A 26,424-nucleotide genomic window follows, 5' to 3' on the forward strand; every position below is an offset into this window, starting at 1 on the left:
TAGACTGTTCTCTCATGTATCCCAGGGCCAGAGGCAGCTCTGAGTAAGCATTTGCTGAGGGAATTAAAGACTTGGACTTACATAGGCCCGTCCAACTTTATTTTTCATATTTCCAGCATAACCGCCCTCTATTCAGCAAGGCCCATTTCTCTGTAAGGCTTGGAAAGCCCGCCAAAGCCCTTAGTAACACCCATCATTCAGTGCCTACAGGGAAAGAAGTTAACCCCCAGGCTGGAGGGGTGATGGGGCCAGAATCTTGTCCGTTGAAGCTCACATCTCACCAGAATGCACGGCTGCTTTTCTCTGACGGCAGACCCTTCCCTGGCAGCCCTTCGCTACTAAGACCAGAATAGAACATCGAAGGGGTCTTGTCAAATGTCCCCAGTGACAAAATGCTTCCCTTGGCTTTGACCCTTCCTTGTGCATCTTCCTTTCCCTTGCTGCAGTTCTAAAAGTAGAGCACCTAGAATCTTACTGGCTGTATGAATATTTTGTAGGATCCTAGACCAATGGGAAAACCCAAATATTTGCGTTTGATTCATCCACAACGTATATTAACAATTACCTGGACGTATAAAGATATGGGGTGTTCTTGCAGAGTGGATAAAAATGCAAACTACTGTATGTGATGAGGCTGAGCTGGGTTAGAATCCTGGCCCTGCCACTTTAAGCTTCACATCCTCAGTGCTGGGCTCTTGGTAAAGGTACCTAAGCACAATGAGCCTCAGTTTTCCCACCTAAGAGATAAGGATGAAAAATGTTTTTAAAGGATCAAAGATAAGCACTATAACACTTCATAAAGACTATTTGTAGGATTAAAGTATAGATAACAAAGTCTGGAACATAGCAAGCTCTTGATAACTACCAGTTGCTATTATCCCATGGTCAAAATGCTGTGCTACTACTACTTGGGCATTTTTGAATAATCTAGATGGTATCCAGGATTTATCCATTTGTTTTTATTCCTCTTTATTTCACCCGGTAAATTATGTAAGCTTGGCTGTATATTTTTGTAGTACATTCTAAAGAAGCAGTAAAGGCACCGAATTCACTTACCCAGGTATGCACCGTTCATGAGCATTTGTGTAACTCAAGAGGCCATGATGTCAGCAGCTTTAGAACCGCACTCTGATAAAGTTTACACTGCCACTGTGACTCTGCAGACGGCCATTCCAAGCTGGCTCCCATTGAAGGGAATTTTAAACAAAAGAGAACTACAGATTCCCATGTCCAGAACCCCCAAATCCAGCCCCAGAAGGTTTGAGATAAGGCCAACAAATTTCCATTTTTCAAAAGCTCCTGGGTGACCAGTGTTACAAGCAGGCTTTAAACCCATGAACACAGAGCACAGCTGTTTCTTGGGCCTTTGGGGTTGAGAAGAGTGAAACAACAAAGGTAAAGTACACAAACATTTTCTTAGACCCTGAAAGTAGAGATTGAGTGATTAAGTGTTGAGATTTGCGGGCAAAAGCATTTCCACAGCATGGTCACAGCTTGAGAGAGCTGTCAGCTTTCCCCAGGCTGTGGATGGCCTTGCTTTCCAGGACTTCCATCTGCTGGTCACCTGGTCTCACCAAGTTGTTCAGCATTGCTCTCACCAGAGTCACCATGGGTACAGAGAGGCCACTGGCCCAAGAGTTTGGTAAGGAGCCAAAGAATTTCCTAGCCAGCCATTCACCTGGGCGAGATTCTTGCCTGTCGCACAGCAGGACTCTAAGGAGAAAAGGCAAAGCAGAAGAAGACTGAGTAACCTGCATCAAACCATGTTGGGTATCCGACTGAACTGTGTCCCCTCAAGATCTGCGTGCTGAAACCCTAACACACAATGTGACTGTATTTGGAGATGGCCTTAGGGAGAGAAGCAGGGTTAAACGAGGTCTTGAGGATGGGACTAGACTGATCTAGTAGGGCTGGTGTCCTGATAGGAAGAGGAAAGAGATATCTGCCCACACACACAGGAAAAAGCCACAAGGAGACGGCTTCGAGCTGCCAGCCCGGAAGAGGGCGCAGGCTCCCTCTAGCTGTCCTCTTTCCTGTCCTGGACATCTTAGGCCGCAACCTTTCCTGATGGGAAACTGGCTGAAGCAATAGCGCTACACGCTCAGGCAGCATGAGTACTTACCCAGGCCGAAATACTGAGTAACGATCAAATTTTAATTCTTCAACCCTGGCTTCTACTTCTCCCTGTTAAGAAGGAAAACATTTTCAGTAGTGAAGACCAACCGACTCGGTTAAGTAAAGCTTAAGAGGAAAACTGGGAGTTTTGAAGATAATAAGCTTCTGTAGGTCTCAGGACTCAAACACCCTTACCTAGAACTTTAGCTTTTAAAGAGCGCAACAAGGGGTTAAGGAGGAGACCATGTAATCCTGACATGTAAAAGAGTTAAAAACTGCTGAATTAAGGGTACCTGATCATTTCTCGTTTCACTGACGTTAAAACATTTCCAAAGAGGGTAAATGGTACACTGTTTTAACCACTAGAGTATTTTCACTTTAGTCCAGAATCACTGCTGCAAGTCAGCAGATAATAAGTTTTTTGGGGGGGTAGGGAATGTTTCCAGGTAGTTCTGGTGGCCAGAAAACCCCCAGAGGACATCTGTATTACTCACTTCTTAACAACTCCCTGCCCTGAATTTCAAAAGACAGAGAGATCACATATAGCTGATGCTGCGAATTTGTTAAACCACTAATTTTCATGCCAGGCAACTCTGTTAACAGAAATGCCAGAAGTGCTCTGGCCCTGGCCACAGGGACTGCTGATGGCCTTGTGAATTAACATTCATTCACAAGAGGCCCTCCTCCTTTGGCACCTGTCTGTACCAGTCAGTTCACACTTAACTTGCCACATCATAGAATCTTAGCTATTTAAAACATCTTTTTCATTTATTTAACTGGTAGTTTTTAGCAAATACACAGTTGTGAAACCTTTATACCACAATCTAAGTCTGAAATCCCAAACCATTACTGGTCATCCTCCCTCTCCTCTCCCCACACCCTAACCTACTAGTAATCTATTTTCTGTCTCTAATTTTGCCTACTCTGGCCATTCCTTTTATAGTTGAGTGATACTCCATTGTATTGGTGTGCCACAGTTTGATCATCCATTCATCAGTTGACCTCTGGTTTGTTTCATGCTGGCTATGATGAATAATTCGGCTATAAACATCCATATACAAGTGCTTATGTACACATTTGTTTCTTAGCTTTTTAACACAAAGACATGTTTATTAGCATATGCATGAAAAAGTAAACAGAGAAGGCCTGAGGCTGCTATATCCTCAGGCCAGCTTGCAAGGCTGGCTCTTGGCTTATATCTGGGAACCTGGATTCAGGAGTGTTCCTGGTGCTTCCTACATGATTAGGGTCATCCACTGTGCCTGAACTATTAAACATTGTGGTCTAGACTGAACACCTGCTTTTCTTCTGGTGATCTGCAGTTTTGGTGAGCCTCATCACACCTGTGTGAAGGACTCCCATAAAGACCCTGGACTGCTGGGTGCGGGCCACCTTTCCTGCACACAGGACGCCTGCTGGGGAAATCCAGCCTGGCCCGTGTAGCCTGGCGGGGAAAGGCCTCTTGGAAACCTTCCCTACTTCCCTCTGGCCTTCACCCATGGACCTTGTCCCTTTGCTGCTCTCCTTTCACTGTCATTGCTCAGAGCTGTGGGTGCAACTACCTGCTGCAACCTGCGAGACCTTCTGGTGAGTGAGCAAACTTGAGGGTATCCCTGGGGATTCCCCAAGACAAGCAAATTATAAATTCCTTAAGGTCAAGGATCACCCCCGAAAAGAGAAGAACCAGACTTCCTGGGTTCAAGTCCCAGCCCCACCACTTACCAGCCCGTGATCTTAATGCCATGGTACTCAGTTTCCACACAAATGCACATCAAAGCCCTTAGAACACTCCTCAGCACAATTAGTGTTAGCTCTTTTCACCTCATTAAGCCGTTATTATAACCCCAAGAGTGGGTACTAGTCGTTCCTTTATCTTTAAAACTGAGGAAATATACATAATATTTTCATTCCTAAAAGGTATAAATATCCACCTTGCCAATGAGAGCAAAATATTCTATTTGATGATGTGTATTTTGAAAAAACATTTTTTAAGGGTTCTAAAGAAACTAGTAAAACTATCATTCTTGACTTCATTGGTGACTCACTGATCTTCATGTGCTTTCATACACTATTTTAGGACATTAGTGACACGATTCAGCTATAAGCCACATGGAAAAAGATCTGGAAATGTACATTACCACAAACTGACCATGAGCAACACAATGATAAAGATGTGTACTAAAATGGTGCCAATCTTATATCTCTTTTCAGAAAAACAGCATTGTGAAAAGCAGCCCAGTACAAGTCCAGTACAACTTCGGGGTGAAGAAGAGGCGAAAGGAAGAAACAATAAAGCAGAGTGCAAGCACTTACAGTTCTGGAAAAAATACAGTTTAGGAAACTGTAATCAAATATCTTAACAACTATACACCCAAAAGTAGGACTGGACATGTTTTTCCTTTTAAAATGCAGAAATAACAATTGACATTTACAGAGCAACTGACTTCAGCTCAAAGTGAGGGCTTTGGACAAGTGGATCTCACCAAGGGGAGGACTTTTTGACAAGTAGCTGGCTAACAGCATGGCCAACTCCCTCCTGCTGCAGGTATGTAAGTAAGCAGAAGCCAGGTGAACTTATGTTAAAGAAATTCACAATGGAAACGGGGTTTGGCCATATAACCTCTACACCCTGCTTCTTAGAGTGTGGGCGTGTGGAATGCATCAGGACCCAAAGTCATGACCCATCCTCCTGTAGCACCAGTTTTACTTCAAAGTTAGAAAATGGAAATTTAACTTTTTTATTAAAATAAACAAGGATATGTATCATGAGAATACAATACATATAAAATAGAAGATGTGTGAATTTTTAAAAAATAAAACAAAACTTTTATGAAGAGTTGAGCTTGTAATCAGCACATTGCTTCAGGATAAATGTCCCCAGATCTTCCCAGTATAAGCTCCTTCCTCTCAGCCATTAGCGAACTGGAGTCACAGCCTCCATGGCTCCTCCAACACTAAAATGCCACGTTGACCTTCAAGGCGAGTGCCATCACAGCTCCCTGCACAGATTCTTGGGTAATTCACAGCAGGCAAGAAACTGGGAGTGGAGGTGCATGCCTACAACCCCAGCTACTTGGGAGGCTGAGGTAGAATGATCACAAGGTTGAGGGCAGCCTGGGCAACTAGCAACACCCTGTCTCAAAAAAGTCAGAGTGGCTGGAAATGTAGCTCAGTGGTAGAGTGCTTTCCTAGCATGCACAGGGCCCTGGATTCAGTTCTCCAGTATCCTCCCACTACACACATACAAAAGGGAGAGAAGATATTGCAAATCTTTCCTGCTTCCTGAATATATTCCTGCAAAAACAGCCCCTGTAGCTATGAACAATGCATAATTAAATGTACTTAATGTTTTTTAAATACTGTGTAATAGTTTGTATTATTTAGTACTGCCACTTAGCCCAGAGCATACTGAAGACAGAAATGTGCACCAACCTTAACTTGTAAATACAAAAATTTGCTTGACTTATCGGCTCCTCGAGAGGACAGCAAGTTGAAATGTTTGCAGCCTCCAGTTTTTGCCAGCTCTGCTGACTTCAGCACGTAATCTCGGTCAACACGAACAAATCCTTCCTGAGGGGGAAAAGGATGTGAGTTATTCCCCAGAGGCTGCGGGCTCATTTTAAAGATGACTACTTAGTTGGGGCAGCAGGCTGGGAGGCCTGGCAGGAAAGGGGATCTAAATAAAATGTGTCCGAGCAATACAGGAGAGTCAGGATGAGTCCCTGGGAAAGGCTCTAAGTGTGGTCCTCCAAACAGACCTCCAGCGTTAGCAGCAAGGCCGGGCCACATGGAGAAAATAAGGACAGTGACACTGAAACCCAGACACCGAACAGATCCACGAGGCGCAGGGGAACACTGGGATGAGGCTGGGAAACTGCTTGTAGTCACACATTTCTTTGTCAGTAACCTGACAACCTTACCACTCTTTCTGCTTCCTTCCTGTTTACTGTGACAACTGTAACATGGTGGGGTTTCACACTGTGACTGAGGACACTCCCAGGCACTATGGGAGCAGGTTAATTTCCAATTTCTGTACTTGCTTCACAACATGCCTTAGGGATAGGAAGGGACATATTCTCTTTTTGTCTTGTTTTGTTTTGCTAAGAGGTACGTAATTTAAAATTATATATATTTTTGGAGAGCCCTGATCTAGACTCAGAGGATAGTGGCTGGGTCTTCTTTAATTCACATCTCAGTATCAGCACATGCCTAGCACATAGTCAAAAATATTTAAATCAATGAATAAAAGTCTGAAAAAAACCAAAGAAAGTTAGAAAAAAACAGAAATACGTAAATGAAAATTAAAGGAGGAGAGGAGAGGATGACCTAAACAACCAAACTGGAGGGGTGTCCCACAGCTTCTTGGGACCACTATCAATTCTGGCACCCTCAACTCGAGACAAGAAGAAAAGCTGAAGTTTCCTGAAGCTGATTGTCCTCATTTATCTTATGAGGTCTTGTTATAGTTGGGAATGCCAAATCTAAAGATTAGATTCCTGCTCCAAAGACGTTTTAATTAAAAATTTCCTCTGTCCTAGTTGTTAGTTCTAAATGTTTTCTTTGGTACGGTCATTTGTTTCTTTCACAGAATATTAGAAGGGACCTCAGGAAATACCACGTCCCAGGGAACAAGGTCCCATGGTCCGGTGAAGTGCTGGCTAAGAAGAGTTCATGGCGGCAGAAGACAGCAAATGCAAGAAGGGACCTTAACAATGTCTTTCTGCCTCTTTTATCTTATTCAGGCTACTGAGATTAGGGTGCTGCCAAAACAATCAGCGCACTGGTTTAATAATCACACACCCTTAATCCTACCATTACACACTCTAGATCTAGCCATCTCTGAAAAAGCCCTATGACCACATAAGGCTTTGGGGGGACATGTAGACAAAAACCGTAACACGTGGGGAGATTCTTTACATTATCCTGTTGGACTCCATGTCCTCACAGGAGTGTTCAGACAACAGATGTGGAAGAGGTGAGAGTTATGCAAAGTGAATAGGGCTCGACCTCAAACTTCTGGCTTTGAACATGGAGGAAAGTGACCATGAACCAAGGACAGCAGGCGGTCTATAGAAGCTGGAAATTGTTAGGAAGCGATTCCCTCTCGAGGCTCCGGGAAGGAACGCAGCCTGCCACCCCCTTGATTTCATTCTAGTAAAAGCCATGTCAAACTTCCAGCCTATAAGACTGTAAGAAAATACACCTGCTGTTTTCAGTCCTGCACTTGAGATCATCTGTTACAGCAGAAATAAGAAACTAATACAAAAATCCCATTTTTAAATAGCAGATCGAAGCAAACTTTTAAAACTTTGTACTGAAATCTCTGGTAAAAGAAAATATATTGTAAGCAGAGAGCTCGATGAATTTTCACAGGCTGAATTCCCCTACAAGCAACTCGCAGACTGAGAAATAGAACATGATAATCGCTCCAAAAGCCTCCCTCAGCCTCTGCTCTCATCACTCACAAGTACACCTCTAACTACACCCACGACCTTTGGGTGATGTCATTTTTTTCTGCCCTACTTTAGGTAATAAAAACTCATCTCTTTCCCATGAATTATCACCACCTTCTTTTCTCTCATATACACTGATGCCCCATTCTCAACAACTAACTTGCTGACTTGTCCTACATTGTTTCAAATCCATCGTGTGCAAAACAAACCAATTTTAATACTTAGCACATCCTGTGAAAAAGAGAGAGCGGTAATTCTTATTAGAGCCTTTCTCCAAATTGAGATTTTCAATGTGCTGAAAGTATGCCAAGAAAACCCCAAAAGTACACAGAAAAATTCCAGCTGAACTTCTCTCCCTCGTCCATTTCTTCCTCTCATTCCAGTTCAGTGGAACTTCAGTTTTAATAACTGGTTTGTTATTCACAATAAAATAATATAGCTGCAGAAATAAATTTTGTGGGTTTTGTTGTTGTGTTAGCACGACTGCTTAGCAGGATGATTATAGTGGTCTCTGTTAAAATGCTTCCCCTTTCATCAGATTCTTTAAAAATCGGGGAAAGATTCAGCCAATCACAAGCTCCCAGACTGACGCTGTCTCTCTGACTTAATCCAGAGCCAGAAGAGGGATAATTTGATTAAACTGAGACCCTAATTTATTTGGTTTTAGTTCTCGATCAACCTCTCCTTAATGGAGTGCTGTCGTCTCCAATTGTTTGATGAAAATCAAAGTGACATAAATACCATGGGACTCTTTCAATCTGATTAGTCAGTGAAGGCACATCAATACCACCCCAGCCATCAGACTCTGGCGTCCTTCCTTTCACCAGCCCCGCTGGCGACTGACAAGCACCCCTTGAAGGACGAGCGCCCACGCCTCTGTGGAGACCCCCACCCTCGGCCCATCATCCCTGCTCAATGGGCCCTGTTGGCAAGATGCTCACACCTTTCTCCATTGGCGTTCTCCGCACAAAGCTAAATAGTGTTTGATTAGCGATCAATGGCTATTAATCCAACATGATTTCACAAATCCTCTCAGCTCTCAAGCTGATTATAGAAGTGCATTTTTCCAAGCCCACTAAATTTTAAATTTCACTTCCCTCACCCTGATGCATGGCCTTTTGGCTGGTGAATGGGAACTCAAAAGCAAAAGGGTCAACGGCTTTCAAGGACTTAGAAATCAAACCGAGGAGGGTGCTGACAACTGGCTGGGATATATCCAACCACGCCAGTCCTCTCTGGAGTAAGGGGCAGTCTACTCATAGAGGGGAGAGGTGCCTTTACAATCTCATTAATTCCCTTTCTTCTCCAACAGCTCACATTAAAAAGCAATAGAAAAACAACTGCATCCCAGAAACAAAATTTTTGGAAAAACTATACTTATTTCCCTAACCACATGGGAGGGAAAAAAACCAGCCATCTCTTCTGACAGCACTCAGTCCATCTTGTTAGTAGGTCTTTACAATTCCTTAACCCATCAATGTGCCCTACTGTAAGCTGGGAATCAGAGTTCCTTCTAGAAAAATGTATTTTGCTGTAATAAATTTTTAAAAACTCAAACTGTAATTTTGGATCACATCTCCTATTTCTCCCAGTCTTCTTTACCAAGGCCTGAAAACTAGTAGCAGTACCATGGCTTAAGAAGGATCATCCTAGGGTCGGGGATTTAGCTCAGTGGTTCCGCCGCCTGCCTCGCAAGCACAAGGTCCCAAGTTTGATCCCTGGTACCAAAAAAAGAAGGAAAGAAGGATCATCCTAACAAGGTATTTCATTGCTGACCATTAGTAGTCGGTCGGGAGAGCATACCGAGTGACTAAAGGTGGTCACAGGGGTCCTTTCTGAGAAGGGAGGTGCTATCATTCTATCAATGGGATCCCTTAGCCCTATTTCTGTTTCAGGTTCTTTCTCCTTGACTCCCTTTTCAGTCCAACTCTAAATCAGATCAGAAAACAGAGGCGCGGACAGACAACAAATGGTGTAAGCTGAGGTCACATTTGTTTGTGTCCTGGAGAACAGCTCTGCATCTGATGTACAGAAGTGGGAGAAAGATCTTAGAGAAGGAGCCCTAAATAGAAGAGTAAAATCAAACAGACACTGAAGATTTCCTGGGACAATCACTACATTCCCCCAATTTTTCCATTCGGGTCACCTTTTACTCTGTGTTTCATAGTCAAAGAAATCCACACTGGCAAAGGGTTTGGCAGCCCCTCCCTCTCGGTACCTACAAGGACACGGTCTGCTGGAGCTCACCAACATGCCCAAGGTTCCACGGCTACCTGGTTTCCAAAGAGGGCCGTGATCCAGGTTCCCTGAACCACCTCGGACCTCACCCCTCACAACCCTCTCCTAGGTGTCTTCTGAACAACAGAGATGAAGACAGCAGTGGTTAACCCTTTCCCGGGAGGACCAGATAATAAACACTGTTAGCTTTGTTACATTACACAGCTCCAACATTATAGCACAAAAGCAACCTCAGATAGTAATTACAGTAATAACCATGGTTGTGTCCTAGTAAACCTTTATTTATGGATACCAAACTTTCAATTTCTGTTCTTTTTTTTTTTTTTTTGAGACAAGATCTTGCTATAATGTACAGGTCGGTGGGCTCAAGTGATCCTCCTGCCTCAGCCTCTGAAGAAGCTGGCAATATCAGCATACACCACCACACTCAGAATACAAATTTGAATTTCTCATATTTCTACTTGGCGTGACATTACTCTTTTGAATGTTTTTAACAACTTTAAAATAGAAAAACATTCTTAGTGTGTAGGGCATACATTAAACAGATGGCAGGTTGTATTTGGCCCTTACGTGTGGTTTGGAAATAAATTCCTTTCTTAATATATTATCAGAATCAGAAGCTGTATGATTCTAAGGATGCCAAATAAATGTTGCAGTGGATACATTAATCACCTTAATGCATCATCCATCCAATAATATCTAAGAACCTGGACTGTGTGAGCCGACTCCTAACAGGTAAGGAGACTAATGAACAGGTGAAATCGCATCAGACCATCTGGAGTTACTAACCAAACCCTTCTGCTACTACAAAGATATGTTAAGTACATGTATTATTCTTTAATATGAATGTAAACATTATGTACTGTGAACATGTATTAATAACATTTTTAAAAAGGGAAATGCATTTTTCATAGTGATAGCTTTGAATTTTGCTCTTCACTCAAACTCAATGTTGATCTGGATTTTTTTTGTTTTTGTTTTTTTTCTTTTGAGACAGGGTCTCGATATGTAGTCCAGGGTGGCCCTGAACTCACTATGTAGCCCTGGCTGGCCTTGAACTTGTAGTGGTTCTCCCACCTCAGCCTCCCCTGTACTTCGATTCTAGGCATGCACCACCACATGGGGCTGTCCATCTGGTTTTCAAAGGGTTATTTCAACCTTCTCTAGCACAGTTACTCACTCAAGCAAGGTGAGAATCATCTAGGACTACATTGCTTGGAAAACCAGTAGGTGAAGAGGACTGACAGAGCCCAGTGCTTCCCCAAAGCCAGCTCAAGAAGAGCAGAGGGGCTGGGGATTTAGCTCAGTGGTTCTGCTGCCTGCCTTGAAAGCGCAAGGTCCCAAGTTCAATCCCCGGTACAAAAAAAAAAAGAAGAAGAGCAGGGTTGGCTGTATCAGATCTCCCAGGGAGCCTGCTAAAATCACAGACTTCAAGCTTCCAACCTCAGAGATTCTGACCCAGGAGACGTGGACTGGAGACAAGTCGGGGATCCACTGTGTTGACTAGACAACTATGGCCTGTGGATATAAAAGAAAGCTTAGTATCCAACCAGCTATTGCTAAGAGAAGTGGTTTTCTAAGCAGCTGAAGAAAGCTAACAGACTCATCACTGGCACCACTTCCAACAAAAATCTGAGTAGAATGACTTTTATGGTTGAATTGTATTCCCCTAAAATGTGTATCGTATATTGAAGTTATAACCCCTAGTACCTGAGAATGTAATCTTATTTGGAAATCGGATCACTGCAGATGCAATTAGTTATGAGGAGGTTGTGATGCGTAGGGTGTTCCTATTCCATTGTCACTGGTGTTCCTATAACAAGGGACAATGTGACATAGACGTGCACTCTATGATAGCACCGTGTGAAAAGACAGAAAAAGATGGCAGCCACCTGAAAGTCACGGAGAGAGCCTTAAAACATGCTTCCCCACACGGCCCTCAGAAGGAGCCAACATCAACGATGCCTTTACCTTAGACTTCCACCCTCTGGAATGGTTAAGCCACCCAGTGCTACTCTGGAAAGGTAGCCCTCATAAACTGATATTCTAAAGATCCTAGGGGGAAAAGCTAGCTACCCTGGGTACCTCTGAGACAAAAACTTTGAGTCTCTTCATTTCTCTACTGGAAACACAGATTGCCAGGGCAAAATACAGGGTGTTCCAGTTACAAAACTGCAACTGAATGACACACACGAGGCTCACCACCAGCTTCTCAGTATCCCTCTGATGATCTATGATGAACTGTTCTACAGAGAGCACACTGACCTAGAATTCCAGCGGAGATGAGACTGGAATACACAAGGCTCCTCCAAACAAGGGGGGTTCTCTGGCCACTCAGGATATGTTACCTCTTGTAAACGGCCTAAAGTTAGCACAACCTCCAAATTTTATACTGCTCCCAATCCCAATTAGTTTTTGTTTGGTTTTTTTTTTAAAGGAAAGGGCTGGGGATGTGGCTGAGTGTGAAGAGCACTTGCTTAGTATCCCAGAGGCCTTGGGTTCCATCACCATACTAAAAAAAAAAGAAAAGAAAAAGATGGGTCTTTTCCAAATGGAGTGTTAACTTACTTTCTGCTTTTTGTCATCGTGGTTTTTTGTTGTTGTTGTTGTTTTTGTTTTTGTTTTTGGTACCGGGGATGGAACTCGGGACCTTGCACTTGCAAGGCAGGCAGCGGAACCACTGAGCTAAATTCCAGGCCCTCTGTCATCATCTTTTTTTTTTTTTTTTTTTTTTTTGTACTGGGGATCGAACTTGGGAACTTGTGCTTGTGAGGCAGGCACCAGAACCACTGAGTTAAATCCCCAGCCCTTGTCATCATCTTTTTAAGCCTTAAAGTACTAACTCATTTCTGAGACTATTTGGCTTACTAATCTTCTCCTTTATCTTTTCAACTTTCCCTTAAAGAATCTAAAGGTGAACAGGAGGTACTGAATGGCCTAAGAAGTGAGAAATCAAACCTATTTAAAAAAATATCCTGGAGAGTGAATTGCTCTGATAAAAACTGTACTGCACAATGTGAATGCAACAAAGCAATTCAGAACTTTGCCGGGAGCACCCTATGATATTGGCCTTCTGTGCTGAAAATCAACTGCCCAATGCAGATTGCAGATTTTTATTCTGCTGAGTCACCAGTGAAACCAGGCGAGCCCTTGAGACAGTGAAGCCTGCAGTGTATAAGAACAAAAGTTTTCTAGTGCTTTTGGAGGGCACAGCGATTGAGACTGTCCCGGGGACAGAGCAGACTGCTGAGCAGGAACGTGACCCGTTCCAGAAGGGATAATGTGCCACTTCCTAGGAAAATCAAACGTCTCTGTAATCCACAGTTCTCAGCAGAGTGGAAACCAAGCAGTGCTCCAGGAGGGACATGCAGAGCTGCGCAAGATACAGAAATATATCCCAACTGAAAACTAAATAGGATTGTTCTCCAGATCACCAAGGTATCTAGAGAAACACAACTGAGTTAACTACTCAGTTGGTATAACTCACTACTTCACTAATGATTCAGATGCATCGGGCTGGCTTACCAACCTTCAGGAAGTCCCTGTGGCAGAATCATAGCCCTGCATATTTAATAGACATGCTCAGCTCCAGCAAGGAAATTCTGCCAGAGCAATAACTACCATTACGATATAAATTAAATAGGATCCATTAACATTCAACTGGATCTACACTTCAAACCATGACCTTTAACTATATAGTAAACTATGACTTCTGGAAAGGGGTAACTCACGTAGAACATCATTAAAAAAGAAATAAAGTGTGTGTTTAAACAGCTTTGCGTCAGGGAGGCTGAATCATGCCTGGGGTTGAATCACTGCTGATGCCCAGTCACCACGGGGGCTGGCTGAATCGTGCCTCCCTATTCCGATGAGCTGGCCCAGAAGTTTAAAGTGTGGCGTGAAAAAAGTTTAAAGCCAATCACTCAAGCGAGAGAGAAAGCTTCAAGTTTAAAACATTGATAATGGCACTGAAGACTGATGATGAAGCAAGCTTACTGCCAAAAGCATGAGCCACTTACATTTACATGGACGTCACTGTCTTAGTCAGGATAAATTATAGTGACAGTAATATTTGCTATAGGCAAGATTGTGTAAATATTTATGAGGTACACAGTGCTCAGGCCTGAGCTTAGGGGTTAACCTGAAGGAAAGAAGAATTTATCAGTACTATTCCAAGTTTATCAAAGTTAGGGCAGCAGATGCAATAAAAAAGAGCAAGCAAGAAAGGAATCCCTGCACCACTGGCCAGTACCAAGGGGGTAAGTGCATTTCTTCCTTACCGCGCCAGCTTTTGCTTTGGTGGTGCCCAGGCAACAAAATCCAACATCATGACCTTGGAAGGCAGATGCATAGTCATCCAGCTTTTCAAAGTCCACCACTTCTTGATTCTAAAAAAGGGCACGGGAGTTTATAACTTCATGTTATTTAAAAAACACACAGGACATCCTTCTAAAGAATAAACTATAGCTCGTTACTGACAGGTCTAACCACTTACCAAGTTCACAAATGCATCTTCTCCCACCAAAACACAATTAGCTGAACTGGAAATCACTACGTCCAAGTACATATAACTGGAAGAGGGGTGATACAGATTTCTAAACTCAGGCTCAATTATAATTTAGTTATGCCAAAAAAAAAGTATTTGTAACTTACCAGGAAGGAGACCACTGAGGTATAATACAGGAATAAGAGACTGGTGTTTGGATTCTTAAAGAAGACGAAATTCACATCTTGGTCCTACTACTTAGCAGGCAAGTAACTGTCGCCAAGTTATTGATCATACATGCCTCTGGTTTTTTTCAGCTATACAATGTGGTGAAAATCCCTTCAGTCCAATTCATAAACTACCTGCATTAGAGTCAGCCCATGAGTGCTTGATAAAAAGGCATATTCCTGGGTCCCATGCCAACACTTCTGAATTGGACTCTGCACTCTGAACAAGTACTCATGGTAATTCTAATGCACACCGAAATTTAAAAAGAGCCTGTATCCAACCTTGTGAGTCTGCTGTGAAACTTACAGTTGGAGAAATTCCATCACCCAGGAGTTCACATAAAATCTTGGCTTGCTTTGCTACCATCTTTTTTTTTGGAAATGCTGGAGATTGCACACAGAGCCTCAGGCATGCCAGGCAAGTGCTCTACCACAGGGCTACATCCCCAGCCTTGTCCTAAAGCACTTTTCTGGCACTGTATAAAACGCTGAAGAAAAGCAGGTTTTCATAAAGCGTGTGGTCAGATGATGTGCGCCTAAACTGTTTTCTAAAGCACAGATCTCAAAGGCTGGTTCCAATTACCAGAAGCATTTCACAAGGCCCAGAAAATCGGCTATGAAGACCGCCTAAAGGCTGCATAGGACGCAGCAAAGATGTCTGCTTTAAACAGGCCAAAGATACAAGTGAAACGATCTGAATACAGAGCTATGGGAGTCGAGAACATTTATTTGCAAGCCCGCTTGTTATTTGGAATATTCCTCCTATGAAACCCAGAGGACCAAATTCTGTAGTTGTCGTGCCTTGGGGAACACACTATGGCATTTAGTTTGCTGCAATTCATGGACCATAGTTTAGAGATCAGAATCTCTGGGAAGCTCAGGCTTCAGATATTGAGGCACTATCACCAGATGAACATCTGGGGTATGGTTTGCTTGCCCATTTACAAGGAACTTAAGTAGAAGGTAATGTTCCTTTTACAGACACAGCTGGGCAGTCAGGCAGGGCAAGCCACTCTACAAAAGCGCTTTCAGATTCTCAGCATTCTGTGAAGTGTGCGGGTAGACAAGATAAGCCATATAGTTGAGAAAACTGTTACGGTTCCTGGACAATGTCTAAAGCCAGCTTGTAGGAGCTAAAAACAAAGCTCTTCTCTCTGTCTCTCCAACTCCATCACAATCTAGGACCTGCTTTATCCAGTTCCCGGTGGTGAGATGGAGGTCTACAAGCCAGGAGTCCGGTTTCTGGATCAGTCACGGACAAATTATGATCGGGTCCCTGCTTTCCCCACTGGCCCGGCTGCGTTCAGCTTCGGGGTGTGAAATCCGTTCACCTTAGAAAACCAAAGCAGGTGATACATTTTTGAGTCCCAGCTAAAATACCCACCACGTTTTTGTATGCTTCCTCCTCGAAGGTGAGCTTCCTCCGGCCTATGAGCGTGACTTTGGAAAACAGGTTCTGTTCCAGGATTTCTTTTAAGAGCACTCTGCCCGTTTCCCCGCTGGCGCCCAGAATAAAGACAGATTTCTTCTGCATCCGGAAGTCTTCCCGAAGCTTCGGCAGCGCCTGGGTCTCGGCCATGCTGGGGAAAGAACAGCGATAAGGTGCTGGTCTGGCGATGTTAAGCTCGGGAACGGGGTTGTTTATCAGTTCCGGGAGAAGACGCGGTCACCTCGGAGACGTCGCCCGGACGGGAAAGTGCTGAGTCACCTGCCGGGCGCCGCGCTCCCGGGCCTCACCTGGGCGCCCGCACCTGGCCGCACACCGGCGCGCACACTGCGGGGCGCTCTCCCCGCGACATCCCCGGCCCGAACGGCCGTGCGGGGCCCAGCTCGGTCCCACCCGGGGGTTACCTGAGGCCAGCCCCGGGCCCCGCGTCTTCTGGCCGCAGGAGGAGCAGAGCGCCCACCGCGGCGACCGCCGCCGCGCCCAGCGCTGCAGCCCCCGGCATCGGCCTCGGGCAGCCCTGGCCCCGCGACCGCCCCCTGCGGGCCCCGCCTGCCCCGCCGCGTCTTCCGGTTGACAGCCGTGCGCGCAGGGGAGGTGGCGCTCACGCGACCCGCCCAGGGCCGCCCGGGGAGGGGAGAGGGAAGAGGGCGAGGGACCCCCTTCCTAATTGGCCGCAGTCCCGGGGAACCTCCCTCCAGCCTTCCTCCCACCCCCTGGCCTCGGCTTAGGTCGGCCCCAGCCGAAAGAGCCCAGCTGTCTTCGTTGGTCCCCTAAAGTGTAATTTCAATTACTGGAAGAAGTCTTTATCTCGAAGTCGGCACATCAAAAACCTATCCCTTCCCAACCAACCACCCCAAACAGATGAAATAAAACCTGTTCCTTCCCTTTCTTGGATGTCATTGCCAACCGCACACTCGCATACACACACACCCGCATACACACACACAGACACACACACACACAGACACACACACACACACACACACACACACAACCTCCCCTCTCCTCTGAAGTTAGAAGTCTCCCATCCCTCTCTCCCAGCCTTTCTTTGGACCAGATTGGCCCCAAGGCCTGCCACCCTGTCTCCCGAGATACTTCTACAACGCAGGCTCTCACCTGCCTCACCAGTACAGCTGGTTTCCCTTCCAGATGGGTGGGCCAGGGTGACCTTCCACCCCTAATCTGCAGTTCACTCGGTGGCTGGAGCAGAACTTCTACAACGGCCCTGTGCTAGACCATGGAAGCCCCGGACCGCAAGAATCTGAACAACACAGATGGGCTGTGGGTGGGACTGGCGCTGTTGGGACCCCACTGCCTTGTCTCGACCCAAAGGCTGCTGGGAATTGTGGTGTGATCTTACCTGCGTTCTGCCCTCTTCATTTCTGCCTGCCTTCAGAGCTATTCGGAACACTTCCTGTTAGTCTGCCGATAAATTCTTTCTCTGCTTATACCAACCAGATCTATATTGTTGATTGCAATAGAAAACCTTGACAATACAAAGTGGTGTCCCCACTGGCCCGTCAGAGTGCACAGGCTTTTGCATTTGTGTTCCCAGGGACTCTCACTAAATCACCACACTAAACCTTGTCAGCTAATCCCATCAAATCTGTCACAGAGCTTGTAATTATACCTTCATATCCATTCTCCCCTTCTTCCTTTCTAAAAATTGTGGCGTAATTAATATGCAATGAATACACAGACTCTAAAGATTCAGTTCCATGAATTGAGAAAACTGGAGAGACAGTAGGTGCAACCACCAAAAACAAGATGTCAAACATCCTGGTCTTGGCTTAGGCCGGCCCCAGCCGAAAGACAGCCCAGCTTGGCCTTCATTGGTCCCCCAAAGTCTACTATCCCAGAAAGTGCCTTTCCCCCAAGTTCAGCAATCCCTCCGCACACCGGAACCAACCTCTTTCTGATCATCATCAGCATATCAGTTTTGCCTGTTCTAAACTTTCATGTAAATGTATCACACAGCGCATAGTCTTTTGTATTAGTTTTTTGTTTAACCTATGTTTTTAATATTCATCCGTGTTTGTTGGGCTACATTACGAGTTCTGCAGGCCCTAAACACTTCATGGGCCCCTTATTTCATTTAAAAAGTACATATGTGAAAAATTATATCTTATGACTGTGTTTCTATAAAGTGAAATGTATCAATATTATGTAATAACCATCTCCTTTAATCTACAAGTTCATTTCCCTGGGACAAGTGGATCAGCCAAACATCCCACAGCACATTTAAACACTTACCTTTGTTTCCAGTTTGGGGCTTTTATGGAGAAGGTTCCTATGAACACCCTTGTACCAGTCTTTGTGTGGACATAGGTCATTAATCCTCTTAGGTAAATAGCCAGGGCAGGAACGCCCAGAGCTTTCTCTGAAGCTGAGATGTTAGTTACCATCTCATATGCCCTTCTACTTGATGTCATCAGTCTTTTAATTGTAGCCATTTGGTGGTCAAATGATCCTCCATATGTCTTTATGCAACAGAGCCCTGAGTTTTAGTAGAACACATACCTGCCCAGTTAGATTCTCTATTTCCCAGCATCATTACCAAGCTGTTGTGACAATGTGACAATGATTTAGCCAGTGAAATGTAAGCAAAGATAATAGGTGCAAATTTGAACCAATTTGTGTGTGTGTGTGTGTCGTGGTACTAGCAAATCGAACCCAGGGCCTTCACACTGAGCTACATCCTCAGCCATTTTTAAATTTTGAGACAGGGACTCACTAAGTGGCCAAGGCTGGGCTCCAGTTTTCATACTTGTGTCATGGGATATATGAAATGTTCTATCTCCTAACCTGTTAACTGTATGATACGCTGAGTTCTTATTCTCTAGAAATTGAAGAACGAGTCCTGGGAACAACAGAGGTTAAAAGTAGGAAGATCTTTATTGATAGGATAGCTCCTGAGGGGCAGGAGGGGTCCCGAGTGGGCAGCCCAAGGACCCCACTTTACAGAGGAGTTTTGTAGGGTGAAACCATGTGGGTAAAACGTGGCCACAGCTGTGAACACCCAATGAGTCTATAAGTACAGTCACTTAGGTAATGGTGGACCAATTGGGAAGCGAGTCATGTGGCAAGCGTGGATGGAGAGAACAAGGCTTCTCCTGGGGGGGTGGGTCCAGAGGTCTCCGGTCACCCTATCTGTACTTCACTAAGCCAGTTCTTTGGAGAATCATGTGGGTCTGGTCATCTTGTCTCCATCTTGAGGCCTGCTTTTCAGCCGATGTGCAGCTGTGCTGTGTTTCACCTTTGTCCTGGGCCTCTCGAGGACTCAGCCCTACCTGACGGCCTGTAATATTTCTACCTGGTTCATCTATCTATAATACTTGTAATCCCCCTGCCTCAGCTTCCCAGAGTACTGGGATTACAGGCATGTACTCCCATAGCCAACTTGCATTTTTATAAATCAACTATCTGTTTTCCTGTCACTTCCTCCTTTCTCCTTTCCCCAGGTTAGAATGTGAATATGGGCCTGGTGAACTAGCCCTGTCTATGAAGAGAGAAAAAGCAGAGCAAGAAATTGGAAGCTGAGCCGGAGGATTTTATAGGACAGCGCTACCTGCAGCCCTGGACCAAGTGGGAACAAAATAACTCCAACCATGTTTGAGCCACTGTAGTTTCACTACAGCAGCTTAGCCAGCATTTTGGGTAATGTAAGGCTTCTTACCCAATCTTGTCAGTGGGTGTTTACTGATGACCTACTAGGGCAGGTTGGTTTTCCAAGGTGGGTATTTACTGATTATCTATTGTAGGTAGATACTGAGCTGAGCAATATAGCTTTTTTTTTTTTTTCCTCCCAAAACAAATCAGATACCAGATACAGTCACTCTGGCTGGGAAGGCAACTTGTAAATACCTGGGAAGCTAAATGAAAGTCCCCATCAAACAATATTATGACACACCCCCAGAGCTTTCCTGGGACAGAATCTCATGCTAAACACCAGATGGGTGTACAGAGAAGAAATGGGGAAGTCAGGGGCCAAGACAGGCCCAAGGGTTTCCTGCTGTAATAGCTGGCACTTTCTCATCAAAGTGCTGAGATAATGAGACATGACCCAGGTTACTAGGGCTACAGGGCCATAAAACTTCAGGGAAGGGGGAAGGAAAAAGCAGAGGGAAGAAAGGAAAGGGAACATGAGGGGGCTGCAGTAGCACAAAAAGATCCTGGGCATATAGGATTTGTGAAGTAGGCTTGCAGTGGCCGCCTGCGGAGTCAGGTGTGGTAGAGTACAAAAGGGCTGTCTGCACACTGGAGATCTGAAGGCTCCTGTCAAAAGCAGAAGGCCTGGCCTTGCCGCAGAGTCCATGTGAATCTGTATCAGGAAGCCAAAGGGTCAGACTGAGAGGCTGTAGAGTCTGCACTGGAATCCTGGAGATGGATTTCCAAAGCCATGGCAAAGACTGGGGCTCCTCTGAAAGTGCAGAAGCGATACTTCCTCCTTCTTTCCCTTCTTATTCCATCCAGGCTACAACCCTATCTGTTGGTGCCACCCACACGGGGTGGGGAAGATCTTCCCCATCAGTAAGTCCAAGGTCCAGACACAACCAGCACTGTGCTGAGCCAATCGGCTGGGCCCTTCTCACTGGAGATGACACCATAGGTAACTATCACACTGGGCCAAAAGACCCGCCGGAGAAGTGCAGGTTCGACAAGACCTCCGACTGTCATGAAATCTCTTTGTGTAGTTTAGCTTTCATTTTCCTATTGGTAGAATATGAACTGTTTTATTACGTTCATTTTGCTCCAAGCAACGAGACTGAGGTTAACTTGAGTAAGGACAGAGAATATTATAAGGACACTTATACTATGTAAGAGAGACAGAAGCTCAGAGAAATCTGAAGTAGGATGAGGTCTTATTATTATAGACATCTAGGTTAGATAGAAATTAAGGTACAGTCAGAGAAAGATTGGGCCCTCAAGGAAGTCAGCATAAGAAAATAAAGACAATGGAATTGTGGCTGGAGGCGAATCTAAAGAGAACAAGGCCTCAGGATGGAGACATAAAGGCCAGGCTTGCATGGTTCCCTAGGAGACATATAGCAACTTGAGATTCTACTGTAATTAGCACCTCCTGGTCCACAAAGTCCACAAAGGCCTCAGATACCCAGGTGGGTGACCAGAGCATGTGGACCCATCCCTTCCCCAAAATGCCTTTGTTCTTTCCATGAACCCTTGCTACACGACTCATTTCCCTATTGGATCGATGTTAGTTAAATGGCTAGACTTGTAATCCTATAGGTTGATTGCAGTTTGATCCACGTTATTCCCACACTGTGACTTTGGTGTATAAATTACCCCTGACAAAGGGCTTTGGTGGCCACCCACTCAGGACCCCTCCTCAAAATCCAGGAGCTATTCTCCTTCTCCTTGTTTCCAATATAACTCTCCTAACTTCTTCCTTTGGTTTTCGACTTCATTCCTCGATATTGTACAACCATGAACTCCGCACGTTTGACATCTAACAGGTCAGGAGTTATATTCCTCCTCTATTATTATGGAGACGGAACTGCATTTAGGTAACATTGAGTCCTCAGGATCAGGGATCCATGTGTCTTCACTTCCGAGGTCTATTTTTTGTTACACTTTGTTATGTAAGACTTTTTCTTTTTCCTCTGAATGAAACTCCAACTCAAAATGTCTGGAGTACAAAGGGAGATATCCCGGCATAGCTTGTGGAGAGCTCGGGGCACGGGCAGAGTGGGCGGTCATCCACGGGGTCAGGCCCCACTCCTCCCTTCCCTGGCTCTGGCTTTCTTCCTGACAGTCCTGCTCTGGGACCGCAGGAGGCGAGGCTGTCCGCAGCGCAGACCTTTGCATGAGATGTAGTCAGGATCAAACATGGGAAAGAGAAGGCCCTTCGTGGGTGACTGGAGGAAGACAAGCCAAGGGAAGCGTGGGTGTGAGGACAGGCAGCTGGCTCACGAGGGCTGAGGTCCTCAGGAGAAGAACACAGCCAACTTGCAGCCACTCACTGGACCAGTCATTTTCCGTCACTGTTACAATATACACGAGCCTGAGTAGTTTATTTAGCCCAGTTTTGCAGGCATGGAGTCTAAACAGCAAGCACGGGCTCTGGTAAGGGCCTCTTGGCAGACAGCATCATGGTGAGCACATGGGAGAGAAAGAGACCCAGTGATGATGAGGGAGGATAGAAGAAATCAAAGCAGGCAAAAAGGTGACAAGGAAAATCATATACTAAAGAAGTGAAAACTGCAGCTAGTTTCCTTTCTTCCCCATCTCCCTCCCCATCTCCCTCTCCTTTTTCTTTGCCCAGAGCGTAAGCCTGGGCAATTCCCTTTCACCTACCTTTTTCACCTGTAAATTAGGATTTGCTGTGTGAATAGGCCACCCTCTCCCACCCACTAGACCAGACTGTGACTGTAGTTGTCAAATTCCACAGATTCCCACCCCCAAAACACAGGCTCCCAGCCCCCAACTGAAGAGTGTCTCATTTCTCTGAGTGCCCGCACTTCACTCTTGAGGACATCCGACAGTCTCTACCTAATAAACCCTGCCCATGCTTCTTTCTACCTGATGTGCCTTGAAAATTCTTTTTCTGAGCTGGGAGTCAGCAAACCTGCAAACTTATTGTACAAAAGGGTGGGATAGGTTCCTTATTTCAGCCTTGGGGACCTCTCAGATCCAGCCTAGTGACAGTGACTGAGGAAACCAGATAGCAGGGAGGGACCAGTGTCCTCTGTTAGAAGGAGTTCCCTCTTGGAAGCCAAGTGGCCTCTCAGAAGAGCTGCATTAACCGCTCCCTTGGATGCATGGCTCCCTCAGTGACCTACAGACTTCCTGCTAGGCCCCACCTCTGGAGGGCCCACACCAGGAACCAAGCTCCCAGTCCATGAAGCGTTGGGGGAGGAGCCACATCCAAAGCACAGCACCCACAGGGGAACAGCCAGGGCACTGATACCCGGGCTCACTCTGCCTCCTCCCTGCGACCTTCTGCTGGCGCTCCCCAGTGCTAGACTCAGCCGAGAGCCAGGAGGAAAGGAGAATGGATGTTAAATGACACCCAGGGTGGATAAACTCCGTCCGCATTGATTAACCCATATTTATTCAAGAATATGTATGCTGCATGGATTTTTGTAATGGAGAGCTATAAGTAAGTGTAGCATGACTAAGAAGATACCTGCTTAGGCCCAGAGAGGTTGGATTTGGTAGGGGTAGGTGTCTGGGAAAAGATACTGTAATTTTTCCCTTCTCACAGCACAAACTCAACTGTGAATTGCATTCAACAACTGATATCACTGACTTCATGTCCACAGTAATTAGTTTCCCCTTTGACAGCTGTGGGAATGGGGAGCCATTTGCACATGTGACACGGCTCCTGCCCCCTGCTGTTTCTTCTTTCATTTTATAGATGAAGAAACGAAGTGTCTGTTAAACAGATGATCTAAGATCACAGAGTTAAACTTCAGTGCCCAGGACAAGGACGTGGGCACCAAGATCAATGACAAAAATCATTAGCAACACCTGTGTAATTCTAGGTTCCTTTTCAGAAAAGCATTTTTTTTCAGCAGATAGTATTATATTTGCTGCCTCATTCGTGTTCCCAAGCACTTGTGAGCATGTCTCTCACTGAGGAATTACTGAGGGACTAACTATGCAAAGGCCCTTGGGTAATAGTAGGGCTGGTTTCTAGGGGCTGAAACACTGCCCTGAAGTGAATCAAGGGAAGCCTGGTCCAGAAGTCAGAGAGAGGAGACTGGAGAGGCCAGCAGGGACCTAAGAAAATAAGTCGTCATTTACAGTGATTGTTTCCTTTTAATCTTTTAAGAAAATAGTTTATTCTGAGCCAAATATAAGTGACTGTCATCTGGAATAATTTTAATTTTTTAAACCTAGTAAATTTGATATTTTCATTGTATTTTAATGATGTTCTTCTACTTAAGGTAGTGACATGTTATACTAATTATTATTAGGACATTTATTAGTGCTCATTATGGATACATTTAATAAGGTTTCGGGGGGGGGTGAGGTTCAGTAGTACAGCATTTGCCCAGCACATGTGCGGTCTTAGGTTCAATCCCCAGGGCCACCAAAGAGATAATAGATAAAGTTTATTAGAGTGAGGAAAAAACTAAAATGCACCAGGTGTGGGTGAGGGTAGCAGGCACGTGTGACAGGATGGTTCAGAGGTGGCATGGGGTGAGTGAAGATGGGAACACGGTGTGCCGGGCGCTTTTCCTGGGCCCTCCAGACCACGTGCTGGGAGCCCCTACAGTCTGCTCTGCAGCGGCACCGCCTCCCTGGTCCTCTGGCTCCATCCTGGGTTTGCTGAGGCAGGAGCTGGCAGGTGTGTGAGTTCAGGTTTCCTGTCCCCCCACCGCCCACACCCCCCACCAGGGGTCGCTGTGGGGCTCTCCCGAAAGCCACACGCTGTGCCAGTGTTCCTCAGGGCCAGAGCGTCTCTCAGGTTCCAGTACGCACGCCCTAGGTGTGACAGTCGCCGCTCTTCTGCCTACGCTCTCGGACACAGCACCATGATGTATGGTTTCCCCACACCCTGCCACCGACCCCACTCACCTGCTACCTGGTCTGAACTGCTCTCCGTTCCCCGCAGAACCAGCCCCATGAACTGATAAGGTGGAAGCAGGAACTCCAAAGAGACCTGAGCAGATCCAAGCCCTGACCAGCTGAGTGGCCTTGGACAACTGCAAGAATCCTGGGGCCAGAAGAGGCACCGCAGGGCGAACAGCCTGGCTCCACGGAGGGTTCGGGACCGAGTGGGCATTGAGGGAGAATATTTGCATGGTTGGATTTCTCCGTGGCTCATCCGTGAGGCTAAGAGAGCGAAAGGACAAACTCATCAAACACTCAGACATTACAGAGGCTACCTGAGGACACGGCATAACTTGGGACGCAGTGGGCCCCAGACAGGCTCTTCATGGAGGCGACACAGGGAAAAAAGAGAAGACCTGGCAAGGACCTCCCTGCCTGTCCCCTTTGGAAATCTCATCTCCCTGCCTTAAAACATTTTCCTTGGGCCAGGGATTTAGCTCAGTGGCATCACACCTGCCTCGAAAGCACAGGGTCCTGAGTTAGACCCCCGGTACCCAAAACGCCCTCAGAAAACAAACGAAAAAAATTTTCCCTTCTCCACATTCACATCTTTTTAGTGAGAGCTTTAGAAAAATAATAATAAATGAAGTTTTGAAAATAGGAAGCTGCCTGGGCTTGCCCTAGACCTACTGGAACAGAACCAGCAGGTTTGGAAGTTTCTCTCATTCTGCTGCCTGGTTCAAGGAGACTTTTACCATATTAGGATCCACATAATGATAATAATGATAATAATAATACCCACAAAGAAAATAGCAGTCCTACCTGCAGGGAGACCGCACAGTGGCTGGAAGCAAACTAGGTTTCAGCTCTGCCACTTTTTCCCCTGCAGTGATATGGATCAATCCCATGGCCTTGCACATGCTAGGCAAGCACTGTGTCACTGACTATCCATAGCGCTCTTCCTTCTCTGCGATAAGCTCTCACTAAATGCCCAGGCTGTCCTTGAACTTGCAATCCTCCTGCTTCAGCCTTCTGAGTCACCCAGATGACAGCGTGTACCGCCATGCCCAGCCTTCTCCCAGTTCATAAAAACTTAGATATACTGTTAGTACTGCATCTGTATGAAATCCCTGGATACTGATGACATCCTCGTCAAACAGGGATGATTGCTATTGCAGACCAGAGAGGTTAAGCAGCTCCCGGAAAGCCACCCAGTTAGGAAGCAGAATAGCCAGGATTTGAACTGCAGCCTTGACTCTCTCAAAGCCAGTGTCTCCAGAAGCATGTTATTCCTCTACAGCCTCAGTGTCCTAATCTGAGAAACGGAAATTATGACACTGCTCACTTCACAGGGGACTTTTGAAAATTACTGAGTCTTGGCATGTAAAGCACTCAGCAATGTGTTGAGTCCATGCTGAGCACTAATTGGAAGGGAATCATCACTGTTAATAATTTCAATACATTCACTATTCAGCTTTCTGGAAATGTAAGTTCCAGCTGAGGCCTAAGAATCTGAAACAGCTGAGCTTAGGCCACCGGCACCCACTTGCCTGCCTCTGAGGAGTGTCTCGGGAGTCAATGCATCTGCCCAAAGGAAGATCCAGGCATAGTGAGCGTCACCCAAAAAGGAAGATTTGCTCATCAGGAGGAAGGGTGCTTCAAAGACAATGCCGGGCATTCTGGCTCCTGCCTAGAATCCCAGCACTCTGGGAGGCTGAGGCAGGAAGATGGCAACCTGGGCAATTTAGGGTAAGTGAGACGCTGACTCAAATGAAAAGAAAGTAGGCAAAAAGCAGATCACTGACATCTACCCCTGAACCTCCCTGGGTTTCCCGGGTCATACACAGGAGGCCCATTGTGCACCTAGGGTAGGGAAAACTAAAAGGCCTGCTTCACTAAGGAGCAGACACAAAGCTCCGCAGACTGGACATTCAAGGG

General features: G+C 45.7%; 1 protein-coding gene across 3 annotated transcripts; it reads right to left on the reverse strand.

Moving 5' to 3' along the window:
• Positions 1-939: 939 nt before the first annotated feature.
• Positions 940-16,527, reverse strand: Htatip2 (HIV-1 Tat interactive protein 2). 3 transcript variants are annotated; one of them, XM_004851555.3, is made up of 6 exons: positions 16,371-16,527; positions 15,904-16,099; positions 14,087-14,194; positions 5,548-5,685; positions 2,123-2,184; positions 940-1,713 (listed from the first exon to the last, which is right to left on the reverse strand). In XM_004851555.3, exons 1-6 carry the CDS (start codon positions 16,466-16,468, stop codon positions 1,488-1,490), a joined length of 828 nt encoding a protein of 275 aa, XP_004851612.2. In that variant the 5' UTR covers positions 16,469-16,527; the 3' UTR covers positions 940-1,487. The 3 variants fall into 3 exon arrangements, with proteins under 3 accessions (XP_004851612.2, XP_021119579.2, XP_021119580.2); XM_021263920.2 differs by having other exon boundaries at positions 16,257-16,497; XM_021263921.2 differs by having other exon boundaries at positions 16,190-16,457.
• Between the last annotated feature and the right edge of the window lie 9,897 nt (positions 16,528-26,424).

This window comes from Heterocephalus glaber, unplaced genomic scaffold, assembly GCF_053883595.1.
Source record: "Heterocephalus glaber isolate CG9 unplaced genomic scaffold, H.glaber_assembly_v1.0 deba00001428, whole genome shotgun sequence".
In the NCBI taxonomy this organism is placed as follows: domain Eukaryota; kingdom Metazoa; phylum Chordata; class Mammalia; order Rodentia; family Bathyergidae; genus Heterocephalus; species Heterocephalus glaber.

What these genes read in the sequence shown, in the direction of transcription:
- Htatip2 (XM_004851555.3), bottom strand. Translation starts at nt 16,468, where the DNA reads ATGCCGGGGGCTGCAGCGCTGGGCGCGGCGGCGGTCGCCGCGGTGGGC. An exon ending in GGGCCCGGGGCTGGCCTCAG is followed by an intron (nt 16,100 to 16,370) that starts GTAACCCCCGGG and finishes TTCTTTCCCCAG; the next exon opens with CATGGCCGAGACCCAGGCGC. An exon ending in TTTTGTATTTACAAGTTAAG is followed by an intron (nt 2,185 to 5,547) that starts GTTGGTGCACAT and finishes CCTTCTTAACAG; the next exon opens with GGAGAAGTAGAAGCCAGGGT.